The sequence below is a fragment of the Pseudorasbora parva genome, chromosome 1 (assembly GCF_024679245.1).
Source record: "Pseudorasbora parva isolate DD20220531a chromosome 1, ASM2467924v1, whole genome shotgun sequence".
In the NCBI taxonomy this organism is placed as follows: domain Eukaryota; kingdom Metazoa; phylum Chordata; class Actinopteri; order Cypriniformes; family Gobionidae; genus Pseudorasbora; species Pseudorasbora parva.
Genome location: NC_090172.1, coordinates 47,890,714 through 47,908,758, shown reverse-complemented (window position 1 = coordinate 47,908,758; position 18,045 = coordinate 47,890,714). Strand labels below are relative to the sequence as shown.

The window sequence follows — 18,045 nt, the reverse complement described above, 5'->3', positions numbered from 1 at the left end:
CACTGCAATATCTTAATAACTCGTGTTTTTTTTTTCTGACTGTTTGGGTTGGGGGTGTTTCAATTTTTTTTTCAGCATTATATTGGCCGTAATTTTAGTTGCTACTGATGAAGTGATAAAGCTTGCCAGAAAATATTACTACTAATTTATTAGGCAAGATGCTTAAAAAAACTTTCACTGGAAACAAATGCTAAAGTACACTAATGTTCAAAAGTTTAGGTGTGGAAAATAAATCAAAATAATTTACTTTTATTTTTTATAGGATATTTGTTTGAGTAAAACAGGGTATTAATATGTGAATTTTTAGCAACATTACTCCAGTATTCATTGTCAGAAGATCCCTCAGGAAGCATAAATTCAAGAAGCACTTATTATTACTAGGTAATAGTAATAGTTTTCAATGTTTAAAACAGCTTAAATATTTTAATATTTCGGAAACATTATTCAGCATCATTACTTACAGTACAGTTTTCAGTGGCACGAGCACGATATCCTTCAGAAATTGGTGCTCATGAAGCATTTTTTATTATTATTATCAATGTTGTGCTGCTTTATGCTAGTTTATCCTTGCTTAAATATTACAGATCCTTAAAGGGGGGGTGGAATGCTGTTTCATGCATACTGCGCTTTTTACACTGTTAAAGACTTGGATTCCCATCCTAAACATAGACAAAGTAAAAAAATAAAATAAGTTGGACGTTTGATTGAGTATTTCTGTGTCAAAAATACTCCTTCTGGTTTCTCACGAGTTTCGGAGAGTTTTTTCCGACTACGGGTCCGCTTGACGTTAACGGGTCGGAATGTCCTTGTATGGGCCGTACGGCTCTTCTCCCGGAAGGGGGCGCACGCGCGAGCAACCGGATCAGAGCAAATCAGCGAGAGAGCAAATGCACGGCGCACATAAACACTGCACTCACTGCTGTCACAGGACTTCACCAAATCAACAACGTCACCAAAGAAGTGTGTTTTTGATGGAGCGGGGACGATAAAGGTTCGCGGTCGTGCTTTGGAAACAGGCGTGAGTAAAACTGCTTCAAATGTCTGTGTGTAGTTGGATATCGTCGCGTGAGTAAACATCAGTAAACAACACAGCCGTATAGTTAACTTATCAATGAAGCATGCGATCTATGGTGTGTGTTTAAATACATTTATTTAGCTGACTAATATAGGTGTCAGTTTGTTTATTGTAAAACCACCCAAACATAACGTTAAACCTAGGGGACTACTCCATTGTTTTTCTGTGTAACACTAGTAGTCTGACGTGCAAAACCTTTTGCTTGCGATTGCTAAGGTTTAGTCGCATACAATAGTCCATAAACCAAATCATGTCCTCAATCCACAAGTAAACAAACGCAAATGTTGACAGGCCACTAAATACAGTACATACCACAGAGACGGACGTCCTGATGTTGCTGCTTCTCCTGTTCGGTTTATTTCAGCCTCCGGATCTGATTCTGGATCATATCTGTATAAGCTGAATCTGATTAAGGGTAACGTTTTCTTCTCCATGCTTGAGGACGTCACCGCTTTGTGCGCGCTCGTCATTTTTTAGCTCCGCCCACACGATACTCCTCCAGCCGCTCGTTTTTTCCGGAAAGACTCGGTACAGCCTATATTTCTTTTATAAATATAATAAAACTAAAGACTTTTCGGAGATATGAAGGATGCAGTACTACTCTATAGGTACTCAAGATTGACTGAAACTGAGTGCCCCCCCCCCCCCCTTAAACTTTTGAACTGTAGTGTAGATAAAGCATCGATTACACACCTTATGTGCATTCTTTATTCTTCATTTTGTTGTAGTGAAAAGCTTCCTGAAACATGAAATTGCCCACTGCATCATTTTTACAAAACAACATAATTTTTCACATTTTTGTTTGTTAAAGCTTCCCAGCAGGACTTAAATGCAGCATTAAGCAGTCTTGGTTGTGACTAGCATAGTGTCTAATTACCCGGTTGAACCAATTCTCCTTTTGTCGCTGAGCATCATTTAGTCATTTGAATGGTCTTCTTAGGGCTAAGATTCAAAGCTTCTTAAAGGCTTAAAGTCACACGTAGAGGCTCAGACTTCCTCAGCTGTCATATCCAGTCGAGAGTCAATAAAACTTTCAATTTCCACTTTCAGCATGCGAGGTGCAACTTCACATCCTGAGCGCACAGACACGAGAATGCCTCAGAGTGAAAGGTGTTCGTTTAAAGCAGAAGCCTTTCTCTGTTCCATGTGTTTGCGCCACATCAATTTGCACATGGACATATGCATGCGTTCTCCTTTCCTCTGCAACCTTTCCAGTTGATTATTGCCGAATGTCTCTCTCCTACCATGTCCAATGCCTCATCCTCTCTTTATCTCTCCCTCTCTCTTCTTCAACACCCTCGATTTCCCTCAACTCTCCTTTTTTGTCTCTCAACAATTTCTCACTTTCCTCCCACGCACCTTCCTACATCCTTTTTATTTTATTTTTCCTTTCTTTCTGTGCTCATTCACCCCCTTCCGACACATTTCTCTCAACCTCCCCCACCTCCATCCTTCTCTGTCCATCCCTGTCTCCCCCAGATCTATGCTGAGCAGCGCAGAGAAGTCGGAGAAGACCAGCGTCGGGCCAGAAGACGACAACAAAGACTCCTCTTCCTCCCCGGGGGGCGGGACTCCTCCGGCCGCGCCCATGTCCTCGCTTAAAGACCAGGCGAAGCCCCGCTCGCTCCGCTTCACCTGGAGTATGAAGACCACGTCTTCCATGGAGCCCGGCGAGATGATGAAGGAGATTCGGAAGGTCCTCGAGGCCAACAGCTGCGAGTACGAGCTCCGCGAGTGCTACATGCTGCTGTGCATGGCTGGCAATCCCGCCCGTGACGACTTTGTGCAGTGGGAGATGGAGGTGTGCAAGCTGCCCCGCCTCTCGCTCAACGGCGTACGCTTCAAGAGGATATCCGGGACGTCCATCGCCTTCAAAAACATCGCCTCCAAAATCGCCAACGAGCTGAAACTGTGAGAGGAGAGGGATGCGAAAGTAGCATTTTAAAGAGTCTCTGAACAGGGATAAGTGGAGAATACACTGCTCAAACACAACCTGCTGGTATGGGTAGGTACAGAACGAGAGAGGGAGAGAAAGAGAGATAAGATCAAACTCATACAAACGGGGGGAAAATAGCACACTGGCCCTTCAATCTTGCACAGAATGTGGAGTTTTAGAAGGGTAAACTCTGCAGGTTCATGGTTCTGAAACATTTTCATTTCAGAAAGGCGACAAGTCTCGACACGGTTTGTTTCTGCTGAAAGTGAATTTTGAACTCATTTCAGTCTCTTTGTACGCTCGCACACAAACGCGCCTATTGAAACGGACACAGCATCAACGCCAAACTTGAAAGAGGGGTGACCACTGACATGTATTCACAGGGTGGATTAGACTGATGTTTGTGTCCCCCTTCAGAGAGGAACACACACTCTCTCTGTGTTTATTTCTTCCTCTTATTCTATCAACAGGGTTACGCCTGACCATTGTTCAGTAAGGGCCAGCACACTTGATCAATACTGAGAGAACTGTAAATTCTGGTTAAGGTGATTTTAATTCTTAATCGGCTGGGTTTAGATTTGCTGCACTGGAATGGGTGAATTTCTGTTGCCTTTTTATTTTCTTAAAGAAATTAAATGTGTTTCATTGTTGTATTTACCAATGATTATGTTTTAATATTATTCCTGGGAAAATTTATTTTTATTTTTATTTTTTTTGTCGTCTTGTGTTCTTGATCGTACTATGCCTTTGTATAAAGAATGTCTGAAAAAAGCACCACATGACTCCACCGAACCTTTCACACTCTTGCCCCACTGTCGCAAATGATTATGGGGCAGCAAATACTCTCCTCATGTTTTAAAAAAAAGTCACTGGAAAAGACATTAAAGGACAATATCCACGCAACGAATCATTCCCATGCCATTTTCACGACTGAGGAACCCATGGCGTACTCTTCTTCTCTGCATCCACGACCCTTCTTGATTCAAGCCAAGAACTTGGTTCAAGCTTTTTGGCATTACTCATTCGATGGTACACAATTGTTGTGATTGAATGTGTATGTGTGTGAGAGATGATGATGGTGATGGGAGTCATATCTGAATAACCAAAAGGCTTGCATAGTTTCACATTCAATGCAAAGACTATTAATATATAGCCTTGAGACCACAAGTACCTGCCATGAAGAGTCAAATATTGGTGTTCTGTTAATTCCAATATTTTGTTGGCATTATCATTTTCAATACTGAAATCAGTTCAGATGTCATTATCGCACAAGCAGATCAGTAACTCGGGCAGACAGGAACCAACCTGCTGATGTGTCTGCATAAAAAAGAGAGCAAAAGAGTACACTGACTACAAGCTAGAGAGCCACAGTGTGTTTCCATCCATTTCTGCTGAGCTGTACATGCTTGCATGCGTCCTCTAGTTGACATCGGGTGCACCGTCACCTCTGTTGTTGTGTAAAGAGGAGGGGGTTGGGATCAGATCTCCTTGTAAAGTCTTGTCACCAATTCAGGAGACAACTGTGCACATGTGTTTTATATCTTCATAGAAAATAATGAATCTTTTTTTCTTTTCTTTTTTTTTTGTCATGTACTTTGCTGTTCTCACAACTGATCATTTGTTCAAGGTGCTGGGGATCTAATTATATTAAGTATTGTTTATTTTTCTTCAGGGTTGATATTTTTATTCACAGGTTTTTCGTTGCTGTAATTTTATTATTTGTCAGACTCTTTGCTGTTGGGTTAGGGGGGTTCACATAGAAATACACCAAATGTTTTTGTTTTTTTTGTGCAAAGATGATTATGATCAATGATAGTAATAAAACAATTAAATTCAAGCTGACTCTATGAAAAGTGATGCAATATGTTCTAACATTTTATATATCAATTTGTGGCATCTTTGAAGGTATGTTTGCTCATTGAATAAGTTCTTCAAATACTAGCTTGTTACTGTATATTAATTATGTATCCTAACCGGGAGTCCCATGATAAATCTATGTTAAATCAGGAGGGATTTTTGTCCTAAATCAGGGGGTTTCCAAAATTAAGGATCCTCAAGGATGATGATCCCCTTATGAGAAACCTCTTCCAAAACTAAAGGCAGCGGTATATTTTCATATAGAAGGAAGCATTTATTCTGAATCAGAAAGATACAAAGCTTCTATCTAGTCACTGTACTAAAGCCATAAGAAATTAAAATATTATCTAGAAAATATTTACTTAACCCTTTTTAAAATTCTTGAAACACTGGTGAAACTACTTATTTTGAAATTGTGATTTATTTCATAGTACATTAATGTGCATGCAACTTTTCAGTCCATACAGTAGATGTGTTTTGGAAAGACTACACGTTTGGCCTACTACCGTATGTTGGGGCTCAATGAACCCCCATTGTTTCCCATGCAATTCGACAAAATGAACATTAAAAAACAGCAAAGAGTTGGGTGAAAAAAAAACCCTTGTAGCTTGTCTAAAACTAAATTGTGCATTATGCAGTTAATACAATTTGACTTCTAACACAAACAGAATACCTATTTTATTAGGACTACAGGAGGAGGGTAACGTTTATGTAATGTATTATGAATACATATGTATAAGAGTACAAGCCATTCCACCGAATGGATGCCATTTGTAACACTTCCCTTTTTTATCGATGAATCCAAGACATATTTCACTATTCAAAATGATTATTATGCTTAATAAAGCAGAGTTCATTTTCATGCGTTTGTATACGGGGACAAAATGGCACCTATTCGATGGAATGGCCCACGTGTTAGGGATTGACAACCGTATTTATTAACAGATGAGAGACTCAAACTGTCCCGTTCACACCGCAGCTTAAATACAGTATTCTGTTCTGTCTTTGTGAACTGTATGGGTAACTGGTTTCTTGTGTTAGTTCTCGTGCTAGTCGTATTGCTAGAATATTATCTGTAACAGTATAGACTGTAACAGTTTAAAATATACATATAAAACTAAAAAGTCTGTAAAAAAATCTTAATTAACAGACAGCTGCTTTTAAGTAGCCTCTACGGCTCCACTCGTGCGAGAGCGACTGGATCTAAAACCTGCCATAGATCTCAGACTCTAAGTTACAGAAACCACACTAAACACTCGACACACAAGCATGTGTGTAAAATGTGACTCGCTCTGACTTTGTCCATTATGGTTCCGTTCATACAGTATGGGTGAAACACGGTTATTCACATGAAGCAGATTTTTTTCTTACTGTTTAACAATGACTGTCAACAACATAAAATAACCAGGTTAAAAATGATTACTCATTGCATGTTAACTTTTGAACAGGTTTCCTCAGACCTGTTTGGAAACCTCTGTTCAAACGGTTCAAACCGACTGCGGAAAGCAAAAAAGTACCATCACACCTGTTTGGGACATGATTAAGCATTATATGTATCATCTATATTAGTGCATGTGTATTTAAGGGTCTTGTATAGTATGTAAAATAGATGCATTTTCCTTAGAATAACAATCTTTTGGTCATTTTCACTTTATTCTGAAAAAAAAAATCTAAAACAAATATAGTCACAAGCAAATCCAGTTCATATGTAAACAGTTCTCACACACACATACAATGTTTGGGAAGAAACGAGAACTCTTGCACAAGCTTCCTCTGGAATCATCTTTAGTGTTTTGATGCTTCTGTGTTTGTGCCTTTAAGAGCGAGATGAAATCAGTGTATTTCAGAGTTGCAACAAAAAAAATCAAGTATTTTGCATCACTTAGTGCTTAGTCAATATTTACTAGTACTACATAAATTCACTACCTAACAATATCTCAAGGACCTAATTATACAAACGACAAAAACCGCTTCACCCAGGATGATTCTATCAACATGGCTCTTCAATGGGAGTGATGTACACGATTTCCCAGTTTCCTGACACTAGGTGTACTTCAGAACACTCGGCAGTGCCTGTAGTCATGCACACTAGGTGATGTGCAGCTGTTTCCATAGAGATGGTGGAAGGAACCACTGAGTGTTGTCGTGGCAGTTTTTAACTCCAGTGTATAAGGTTTTTACCCCACAATTTTGGTTAAACTTCCAGCTTCTGCTGAGCTTTTTATGACAGATGCGTTTCGATCGCTGCAGTTACAGTGGAAGCAGTTGTGCATTAAACTGTTCACGAGGTATAGCTGTAGGACCTGAGGACAAATGGGTTCATGGGGTTTGTTTTTGGCAAGACTGGGGTTTATATGCATGTATATGGAGGGTTCTCCTTGGTCCTGAAGTGGAGGAGCGGATCACACTGTGTGTTTCATCCTTCCTGACTTGCTAAACATGTGTTTTGGTGCTTGTCCAGCTTTGCTTCCAGTTCACCTTTGTTTGTTTTTTATCTCTTGAGAGGCATTACTAAACATTGCCCTTTTACACTGATTTGAGACCAAATTCTCAGTTAAATGACTATTTGGGTCTCCTAAAAACCATTATAAAAAGGCAAATGTTACATGGCGATCAGTGCGACTGGGGGGATTCCACCTTCAGCCCCACCAGTGAGGGCGGCAGCTGTCCAGCAGAGGCCGAGGAAGAACTTAGAGAGTTCCTCAGTGCCCCCTGGTGGAGCGAGGATGCCACCGCAGGTCTGATGAGCGGAGGGGGAGGGTGGTTGTGGGGCGTCCGGTTATGTAGAGGTCGCGTCTGTAGCGGGGGAGGCTGGCGCAGCAGGCTAGGGGGCGCTGAGGGGGGTGCAGGGCGAAGCAAGGGTGGAGGTTGAGTGAGGGGTGGGGAGGAATGGGCAGAGTTAGGGTTCCCAACAATACTAGCATCTGAAGAGGGCAATGAACTGTCAGAGTGAGGTGGAGATATTCCATCCATCTTCACCTATAATAACAAAGAAAGATGGAAAAGAGAAGATTCATTCCTCAGTTGTTGTTAACTCTTCTTTATCTCCAAGATAAAAGCCCTGCCTGCTGAAACAAGTCCTATTCCACCTATTACACAACATCCAATAGTCTCTTTTTTTCTCATTCGCTCTTACCTCATCATCTTCCGCTCCTGCCGACCCGTTTAGCTCTGTGTTCACAGTCCTCCCACTGCTCCCTTGCACCACTTCCTGCTCTGCCTGCCATTCACGTAGCACCTCCTCAAGATTGAAGCGTCTCCGGTAGCTGACGAAGAACGAGCTGACCTGCGCTACCGTCTTGTTGCCGATCACGTCCGCTATGGCTGCAAAGTCTTTACCGTATCGCCTAATAGCTGGAGAGCATGTGGATGGAAAATAGCTACATGAAAAAACTGGTAACAGCAATATTATGCATGTAATCTGTAGTATCTCCTACTTCTAAATACTCTGATTTCTTGAAAATGCAATACAAAGCAAATTCATACAATGCAACATATTACATAAATTCGCTTTTTACATATTTGAATACACTCGCACAAGGACATTTCTTAAAGATGGTACAGACCATAAATTATGGCCACAAATAAATAATTGACAATAAATATTGCAATATTCCATATAAAAAAAAGAATTGTCCATTTTCATTTGATGATGACTTTAATTACTTCAAAGTGTAATTAAGAACTCATTAGGAACTCACTAATTTGGGACCATCAGTTATGGTTACTATGAACATACTAATATAATGTTTACCATACTTTTAGGACAGGTATTAGTTGTACCATACATCCGAAAGTCTTAGGTTAGCTGGATTTAGCTACTACTTAAAGGGTTAGTTCACCCGAAAAATGAAAAATGTTTCATTAATGACTCAACCCAATGTCATTCCACACCCTTAAGACCTCCGTTCATCCTCGGAACACAGTTTAAGATATTTTAGATTTAGTCAGAGGGCTTTCTGTCCTTTGAATGTAAGTGTATGCACACTTCGCAGTCCACGCCCAGAAAGGTAATGAAAACATCATCAAAGTTGTCGATATGTGACGGTTGGTTAGTTAGACTCTTTTGAAGCATCAAAAATACATTTTGGTCCAAAAATAACAAAACCTACGACTTTATTCAGCATTGTCTTCTCTTCCGTGTTCCTCAAATAAAGAATCAAACGGTCATGAGTCAGCGTATTGATTCATGATTCGGATCGCCAATGTCACGTGATTTCAGCAGTTTGACACGCGATCCGAATCATCAATCAAAACACTGATTCATGACCGTTTCATTCTTTATTTGAGGAACACGGAAGAGAAGACAATGCTGAATCAAGTCGTAGTTTTTGTTATTCTTGGACCAAAATGTATTTTCAATGCTTCAAAAGAGTCCAACTAACCGAATGATGTCACATATGGACAACTTTGATGTTTTTGTAACCTTTCTGGACGTGGACAGCAAAGTGTGCATACACTTACATTCAAAGTACAGAAAATATCTTAAACTGTGTTTCGAGGATGAACGGAGGTCTTACGGGTGACTCATTAATGAAGGAAATTTCATTTTTGGGTGAACTAACCCTTTAATGTTTTAAAACTAAAATCAGTGGTTTTAAATGCTACATGTGAATTTAAGCATCACATCATTATAATGTACAATATAAAATATGGACATTCATTTTGAACTCTGTCCTGGAATTTATGGATATCAGGAATTAGAGATAAAGATATTCCAGCTAACCTTGAACAGCCAGGAGATGCTCCTCCGTCGTCCAGCGAGTGTTGATTTTTTGAATGGGCTGAAGGAAATGCAGTGCAGAAAGAAGAATTAGAAGTATACTGTAGCATAACTATGGCATTTTGCCAAGAATCTACTTAAGGATATAGAAAATGTATGCAATTAGGCTTTATTAGCATCTTGGAAATAAAGACTGTTCATTCACACTGTCAAAATACACTAAATGGCATTTATATTTCGCCTTGCTTTTTAACTGTTACAATATACCAAAATATACTGCAGTTGCAATTTTTCAAAGTAGTGTGAGTGGTAAATGTTACCTCTATTGCTCTCATGCCTTCAATTCCATCACTTAAGTTGTGCTTGAGAACGCTGTTGGTTTGCTTGATACTTTGGACCTAAAAACAAAACGAGCGACAAAAATGTTCTGAGAGGTGATCGCATGTCTTGATGTAACAGTTTTTATTATTATCAATGTTGAAAACATTTTTTTGCTTCTTAATATTTTTGTAGTAACCAAGACACATTTTTTCAGGATTCTTTGATAAATAGAAATTTCAAAATTACAGTATTTATTGGAAATAGAAATGTCACTTTTGGTCAATTTGACATCCTTGCTAGATAAAAGTATTAATTTCTCTAAAAAATCTCCGATTTACAAACACACTAAAGCGTGGTTCTTTGCTCGTTACCTGTCTCTTAAGTGACACTAGTTGTGTGTCCAGCTGTCTGATAGAAACAGCTCCTGAATCAGTGGATGCCGAGAGGGCGGTGATGTCCTCCTGTTCCAGGTACATGCCTTTAGGAGGCCTACGGCGAGCACGAAGAGGGTGGTGTCGGTACTGCGCACCCTGGTTCTCTTTCCGAGTCGGACCAGACTTGCTTGAACTTTTATCACTCGCTCCTCCATTTCCAGTGTTCTGCTTTGTAGCCTGAAAAGCAGCACACATTCAGTCTTTTTAAAAATTAAGATTCTAGGTTAAAATTCATATGAATGTCTCAAAGAAAATGTGTATCATGTCATGTGACTGGTCTTTTTGAGTGTGCCATTTTTAGCCAAACCTTTTGCCTTCACTAGTCCCTGACGACTGATTTTCATAAGTACTGATATTCCATTTTAGTCTAATATAGAATTAAAAGCTGTATGTATAATTATTATGAAATAATTTGCTAAATGTGTTAAACAATTTTGTCACCATGAAATCAAAGTTGACAATTCTTATTTATGAAATATTGCAGTATTTATTATAAATGATGTATCTGTGCACATTATTATTTAAAAAATAGTGAATGTGCTCTCACAATCTTTAATTAAAGTAATTCCTCTCGCTCTTGCTTCATCGTCTTTTCTCTGAGGATGTTTTTACCGGCGTAAGGGCCCCAACCTGACACTCACATGACATCACAGCAATAGTAATGTTCAAGAAACTGTTTCTCTCAGAAATACGTCACAACCGGGAAGAAAAGACAAATCGCAACTTTTTATACCACAGAATATAGGTATTTTTTACCACCATGTAGGGTTATTCAATGAAAGTTCCAAGAGGTCTGGTCGTTATATTTCCTGCACAAACTGTTTTTTTGTTGTTTTCCTTTGCCATCTCTAAATAATATTCCATATTATAAAATTGTTTACTTAATGTGCTTATGAATAATGCTAAATGTATGATTGTGTGTGTGTTTGGGGGGAGAGACATCTAAAAGAACATCTAAAAGACATCCATGTTAACTAGTCACAAACTTTGTCCGTTGAACGGCCGGAAGTCATCTGTATGACTGCAGAAAATACAATTATTTTTATCTTTCTCATTGTCTGCAGTGTTCTAGCAAAAGTATCAATTTTTCTGCTCAACATGTTTCTGCTGCTTGTGTTGTTGAAATAACTACGTCTTTAGCAAGAGAGAGTGAAGCAACGTGCAAGGAGCGAAAGGGCTTGAATGAGGCACATTTAGCTCTAGATAAAAATATTATAGGACATAGCGCTGAAAAATCATTATCAAAAACGACCTTGAGCGCTTGTGGTGTGTCCTTTAAACCTGCTCACTTTTTTAACTGTAGAAATGGTAAAACGGCGCAATTATGTTGTGGTCCAACATTTGAATACCACTGCCATAGGCTCACCTCTTTCTTGGCGTTGACCTCAAAGTCACTGTCACTGCCTGGTTCTCCTTCCTCTATCTCATCATTACTGGCAGGAACAAAAAATACACACTTTGTAACGGAATATATGTCTGGAAGTCACAAGCATTATAATACATTGTCTTTTCTCTCCATCTTTCGCTCATTTTATGTCTTTTACCTCTCATCCTTTTCTCTTTTGCTGAGGAGCTTGCGTGCTTGGCGGTCCATGACACTTGTTCGGGTTCTAGTTTTCTTCCAGGAGTAGTAGTACTTCACCAGGCTTGAGATCAGCTTGTCTGGAAGCTGAAAAATAAAAACAACAGATGTTATGTTGTGTTAATACACTAAAAAAGAACAAGATTCTATGTCCTGAATCAAATTTGTTCTTTGGAACAGTTTTTAACGTCATGTTAGCATCAGGGCTATTTACATGGCAAACACAAGGTCAATATCACAATTCATACAATTTCAATTTCATAAAACATTTCAACTTGACATAAGATAGAAAATCTAAAATATATTCCGGTGATGCATTCTGAAATATTCCATGTAAACATGTTTCTAAACATTGTAACATTGTTGCCGTCCTGTTGTCTTGTTATGTTGTAACACTACAAGACAACAGCTCATAGTGTTAAAGGGATAGTTATAAATGAAAATTTTCATAAATTAAATATAAATGAAAATTCTGTCATCATTTACTCACCCTCAAGTTGTTCCAAACCTGTATGAATGTCTTTCTTCTACTGAACACAAAAGAAGATATTTTGAAGAATGTCAGTAGCCAAACAGTTGATGGCCCTCAATGACTTCAATATATATTTTGACATACTATGGAAGTCAGCGGGGGCCATCAGCTGTTTGGTTACTCACATTCTTTAAAATATCTTTTGTGTTCAGCAGAAAAAAGAAATTCATGAAGGTTTGGAACAACTTGAGCGTGAGCAAATGACAAATTTTATTTTTGAGTGAACTACCGCTTTAACAGTTAGACCTCACTATGACTCTTTACATGGATGTGTGACTCTGCTGAACTGGGCCGTATCTCAAGATGCCTGCTCTTCTATAGTTGCAGGCAGATGTTAGAGCAGCAGATGACTCTTACATAACCCATCTTGCCTCTATCCCTCCTGCTCACCATCTGTTGGATCCGATGGAAGCTCTTGCCATGAAAGCTGAAAGCCTGTTCGAACAGAACTTTGTCTTCCACTGTCCACTCATCAGGAAAGGGAGTGAAGTTAGCCAAGTCCGCCAGTGATTTCTCCACATCATGCTTGTGCCACAGAAGCATGCCAAGAGCCTGTTGATATAAGACAGACGGACTGAAACAGTCATCTATACATCAGTCTAGAGGATTTCCCTATCATGCCTAACATGTAAGTGGAATGGTACCTGTTCCATGTTGTACCCGTGCTTCTCTTTGGCCATCAGAATATATTCATCCACTGAGAATGAGAGAATGAAAAATAAAGTTTCTTAATCCAAAATGGCATATTTGGTGGCCATGTACAAAAATGGAAACTGATTATGACCCATCACGTTAAGAAATTCACAATTTAAAGATAGTTTCAAGATCAAGGCATTTCAATCTGCAGGATCTAGAAAACAAGGTAAAGCATCAATGCAATACTGTAAGAAAAATACAAATTGCACCTACTGTATAAGAGACTGTATTAGTACAGCCCTACAGTGAACTGGCTTCTTTTTAAGAATAAGAGTAGATTCTTTCATTTTCTAAAGCACTCATTAAACTCAGAAGTTTTTAGACAGTTTTGTATGTGAATAATTGTTCCTTACACATGGCATCAGACACTTGGCTGTTTGGTGACCAGACCAGCATGCTCCTCTGGTCATTCTCACCATAGCGGGATCCACAGTCTGTCAACACAAAGAACAAACGCGTGTCACACAGCACAGAAGCCTCACTCAAATAACTCAGCAATTATTTCCTCCACATGCAATCATCCTATTTTCACTTCTCTATGCCTCTCTGCTGGTTTTGTCTGTATGTCTGTATATTATATATATATATATATATATATATATATATATATATATATATATATATATATATATATATATATATATATATATATACACACACACACACACACACACTCAATACTCAAAGACTATAGCTGTGTTCTCTCCTACTCCCCATAACTTGAGTGCAAACAGAAACACCTACACACAGCCCTTTATCTTATCATGCTCATGCAGACTGTGAAAAATGCATGGAGTTCAGAGATATATTCATCTCTTCTGAGATTAACTCCCATCTTCTCTTTACCTGGTTTAAACTCTGGGATCTGTGCCTGGTAGTCCCCACCAACGCGGATCATACTGTCTGTTTCAAAAGAGCAAGAGGGAAAAGGACGGTCATGGAGAAGGGAAAAAAGAAAAAAAACACAGGCAGGCAGAGTTAGAAACCAGCAGTACATCCTCACAGACGGCAGAGGAAAAAAAGTGGGTGGAGTGAGAGGAGGAAAGGAGAATAGGGATGCTTGAACAAACACACATCCAGACACCGATACATTGAAACATTTTACCCTTAAACAATTTAGGATTGAAACTGTGCTAACATGTAAGGGAATAAAGGTGCAGATGGTGGCTTGGAGTTGCTGGGTTTGTGTGTGAATGTGTCAGACACACCATGTGCGTGTTCCTCATCGCTGCTCTCTTCCTCAGAGTGCTGACTGTTCCCGTTCGTGACTGTTTTGGCCCTGCTTCGGGACAGTACACCAGACCCTGATCGCTCCATCACTGATGGCATGGCTGAGAGAGAGAGAGAGAGAGAGAGAGAGAGAGAGAGAGAGAGAGAGAGAGAGAGAGAGAGAGAGAGAGAGAGAGAGAGAGAGAGAGAGAGAGAGAGAGAGAGAGAGAGAGAGAGAGAGAGAGAGAGAGAGAGAGAGAGAGAGAGAGAGAGAGAGAGAGAGAGAGAGAGAGAGAGAGATCATAAAAATCAGCATTGGCCTTTGTTTTCAAAGTCTTAAAGGGATAGGTCAACCAAAAAAATAATAATTCTGTCATCATTTACTCACCTCACATCTTTGTTTTTGCCCATACAATAAAAAGTCAATATGGTTTAAAACAACACTGAGCCCTATTAATGAACAGTTCATTAATAGGGCTCAATGTTGTTTTAAACCATGTTGACTTTCATTGTCAAGATAGATAAAGTAGATATTTTTCAAACAACATTATCAACATTATTTTGTGCTCCACAAAAGAAGGCCGTGCAGGTTTAGAAAAACATGAGAATGAGTAAATTTGTTTAATTTTTGTACAGAAATTATGTCTTTAATGAAGCAGTATATTGATTGACTAATACAATAAGTTATGCTTCATGGAAAGAATGTTTTAACAGCAATATTATAACTAGTCTAAAAATTAAAGGAAGAATCATTAAATCACCCACCCACACATACATGCATATATATTTTATAAGCATATATATATATATATATGCTTATAAAATATATTATAAGCATATATTTTATAAGCATATATATATATAAACATATATATATATATATATATATATATATATATATATACACACACACACACACACACATTTGAGAGGCGAACGTTTGGTTTCTCAATCTTTATTGACTTCCTCTAGTAAATCACATTATATGTTCTTTCTGTGCACAGCCGCAGTATGTTATGAAATGTGGTGATAAAATCAAATTAGCCCTAAATTAGTTCAAACGACTGAAATATATCTGACTGTTTGAAAATGAAGTCTGGCTCAAGAGACAGTGAAAGGTGTTGTGAAGGTTTGAACGCTCGTGGCTGTGTTTTGAGCGGCAGGTGATGAAGTTAATTGCGCCTGGCTGATGTATCAAACCACAAAGCGCGGGCTATACACTTGGTGTAATGTTTCGAAATTTGTAACGAATTTAGATAACTTTCACTTATTTCAAGGCCAATAAATGAGACTTTCATTCGGTGGACAAGAAGTCTTTGTTTTGCGAATGCTTCCAGAAAACTAACGATGCCTAGCTGGGAGTGAACAGTAGAGCTGAGTTTCATCATTTTACAAAAATGTGCATGAAGAGTTCCAGAACAATAGATACCATCCTTTAGAAATCGTAAACAATACCCAAATAATCATTTTCGTAGGCTTATGCCATCTCCAAAGTGCCTCTCGCCATTTTCATGAAGAGGCAGTTTGAATTGATTTTAAACATCCAAAACAACTAATATAAATGTCTCTAATCTACAAGTGTAGGCTACACAAAAGATACGTTTGCGAGATATAGCGCAATCAATTACAGAATTACACATAATGTATTATTTTGATTAGGCGTCATCAATAAAAAGTCGTATATTAGATTAAATATTAATTCTTACTTGTAAAGTTTAAAAAAAGCGTTATGTGTCATAAAATGCGTTGAATAGAGTGTGACGTCACGGCCAGTGTCTCTATTGATTGAAGTTGCCGTCCGGCTCAGTGTGAATTTAAACGTGCACTCCAGAGAAGTCCAAGACACTCAATTATGTGGCACTGAACTGTCCCTCGCATAACAAAGTGTCCAATCAACTCGTAATAGCGTTTCAGCTGAAAATAGTTATCGATTGCCCCCTTAAAACTCCGAGAGGTCGCATCACTCCGACCACCATCCAATCATCCGTTCCTTGTTCATTTAAACATTTCTCCGAGTAAACGAGCACAGATCTTGCTCGGGCACTGATAATTCATCACTCAAACTTAAACAGTACAGAAAAGGAAAAAAAGCATCTTTCCCCTCACCTCACTTCGCACAGTCGCTCACTCAAGTCTGAGTCCTTTTGTGTGGAGCCACGCTTATGTCCCTATTCCAGTTGATGGCTAGCTGTCGCTGAACATTTGCCTTATAACGTTAGTTGCCAGTCCGAATAGCAGTTCACTACCTGGCTTGCTTTCTACCTCTCCTATTCAAACTTATTAAGCGAGCAATAAGTGCTGTAAAACATCAGCACTATGCACGCCTGGTAATATTAAACTACATTAAAGCTTCAGTCAGTGGATACTCGCACGTTTCTCATTCTCTCCAGTTCATTGCATCGGTCGCATACGGATCCTATCCGTGTGTGTATGTGCCGGGGAGACCTGAGAACTCCTCACAACCGAGGAAAAACCTTCCGCTCTGTTCGCCTCTCCCCAACTTACTTCCATGTCAATTACATAGTCCCTTTAACCGGCATCCGATTCATAACAAGTGCTTTGGGCAATGTAAAGGCTCGTTTCATTAGTTAATCTGACTCTCGCAGTTCACAAATGCACAATATTAAACATAAATGGTTTAATGAAACCCTCCGGGCGTACAAATACGTTATTCAGTCGTTAATTGCACATATGTTTATATTTAAACATATTTAGAACATCTCCGACAACTCTCTTCGTGAAACGAGTTCAATGATTCCAACCATTACTTTGTGCTTTACCTGCCGGTGCTCCCACATTAAATCATACGGAACTACTTCCTGCTGTGTGTGCGGAGGGATTCGTCAGCTGTGCAATGCAGTGCTGAGGCTGCTTAGACCCTTCACTAATGTATGCAGGAGAGAAAAAAGCCTAGAACTTGCTTATTTACCATAATAACGACTATTGTATGATGGTTATCGTGGATTGGGCTTAAGTTATAGTCATTTTAAAACATCCAGTTGCATAAAAGGGTGACTGAGTCCTAAAGAAAGCAATATTATTTACACTGTAAGCCTACTCTACAACACATAAACATAAACTGGAGATATTACAGGTGATAATAAACTTGATATCTAGACACAACTCTAATACTGACGTATACAGATTAAAGACTGGATTCAGGCTGGTCTTTAACACCCCCTCTTGACACAATCTGCCAGCAGGCCCAAGTGATGGACAGATCCTTCCTTGTACACCCATATGCATTGATACTCTATCTCTGTGGTTTTTGCAGACAAGAACAGAGACAGACATACCAGCACTTGTGGCACAAGACCCCTCCCAGCCATCCCCTCTCTGTCTATGTGTTTCTCTCTCCAACCATCTCCTCCCTCCCCTCCTTCATGCCATCTTGCCAGTACTGTGCAAAAGAACCATCTCCATTTTCTCTAACTCACCTTAGTTGTCCCTTTATGGTGATCTCTCCTTTCTTGTTTCTCTCTCTCTCTCTCTCTCCTCTTCCTCTCTGTTAGACTTCCTCCATCCTCATCACCTCTGAGTTCCTCTTTCCTCCCCTCCCCCTCTCTCTCTAGTCCTCCTCTTCTTGCACTCCCCCCCACCACCCCCCACGCGGGCGTGCGCGCGCGCACATGCACACTAGTCAGAGAAAGAGGATTTCAGCACTGATCTCTGCTCGCAAC

At 39.4% G+C, this 18,045-nt stretch overlaps 2 protein-coding genes across 11 annotated transcripts in view; one reads left to right on the top strand and one right to left on the bottom strand.

Annotated features, from left to right (window-relative positions):
• Positions 1 to 4,848, top strand: part of mark2b (MAP/microtubule affinity-regulating kinase 2b) — a 64,381-nt gene extending 59,533 nt beyond the window's left edge. For all 9 annotated transcript variants that reach the window (XM_067443594.1, XM_067443535.1, XM_067443525.1 and 6 more), the window contains one exon: positions 2,555 to 4,848. In XM_067443594.1, the coding sequence (XP_067299695.1) occupies positions 2,555 to 2,990 (436 nt within the window). In that variant the 3' untranslated portion in view covers positions 2,991 to 4,848. The remainder of the gene's footprint in view (positions 1 to 2,554) is intronic.
• A 2,152-nt stretch (positions 4,849 to 7,000) lies between these two features.
• On the bottom strand, positions 7,001 to 17,909 carry rcor2 (REST corepressor 2). Of its 2 annotated transcripts, none has more exons than XM_067443463.1 (13): positions 17,803 to 17,909; positions 14,365 to 14,487; positions 14,003 to 14,059; positions 13,510 to 13,590; positions 13,105 to 13,157; positions 12,851 to 13,012; positions 11,891 to 12,015; positions 11,713 to 11,779; positions 10,284 to 10,523; positions 9,912 to 9,989; positions 9,595 to 9,652; positions 8,005 to 8,222; positions 7,001 to 7,847 (listed from the first exon to the last, which is right to left on the bottom strand). In XM_067443463.1, the coding sequence occupies exons 2-13, from the start codon at positions 14,483 to 14,485 to the stop codon at positions 7,482 to 7,484; spliced, it is 1,626 nt and encodes a 541-aa protein (XP_067299564.1). In that variant the 5' UTR covers positions 14,486 to 14,487; positions 17,803 to 17,909; the 3' UTR covers positions 7,001 to 7,481. The 2 variants fall into 2 exon arrangements, with proteins under 2 accessions (XP_067299564.1, XP_067299554.1); XM_067443453.1 differs by lacking the exon at positions 17,803 to 17,909 and adding an exon at positions 16,472 to 16,807.
• Between the last annotated feature and the right edge of the window lie 136 nt (positions 17,910 to 18,045).

What these genes read in the sequence shown, in the direction of transcription:
- rcor2 (XM_067443463.1), bottom strand. Translation starts at nt 14,485, where the DNA reads ATGCCATCAGTGATGGAGCGATCAGGGTCTGGTGTACTGTCCCGAAGC. An exon ending in CCAAGTGTCTGATGCCATGT is followed by an intron (nt 13,158 to 13,509) that starts GTAAGGAACAAT and finishes TCTCATTCTCAG; the next exon opens with TGGATGAATATATTCTGATG. An exon ending in ACGGGTACAACATGGAACAG is followed by an intron (nt 13,013 to 13,104) that starts GTACCATTCCAC and finishes TTATATCAACAG; the next exon opens with GCTCTTGGCATGCTTCTGTG.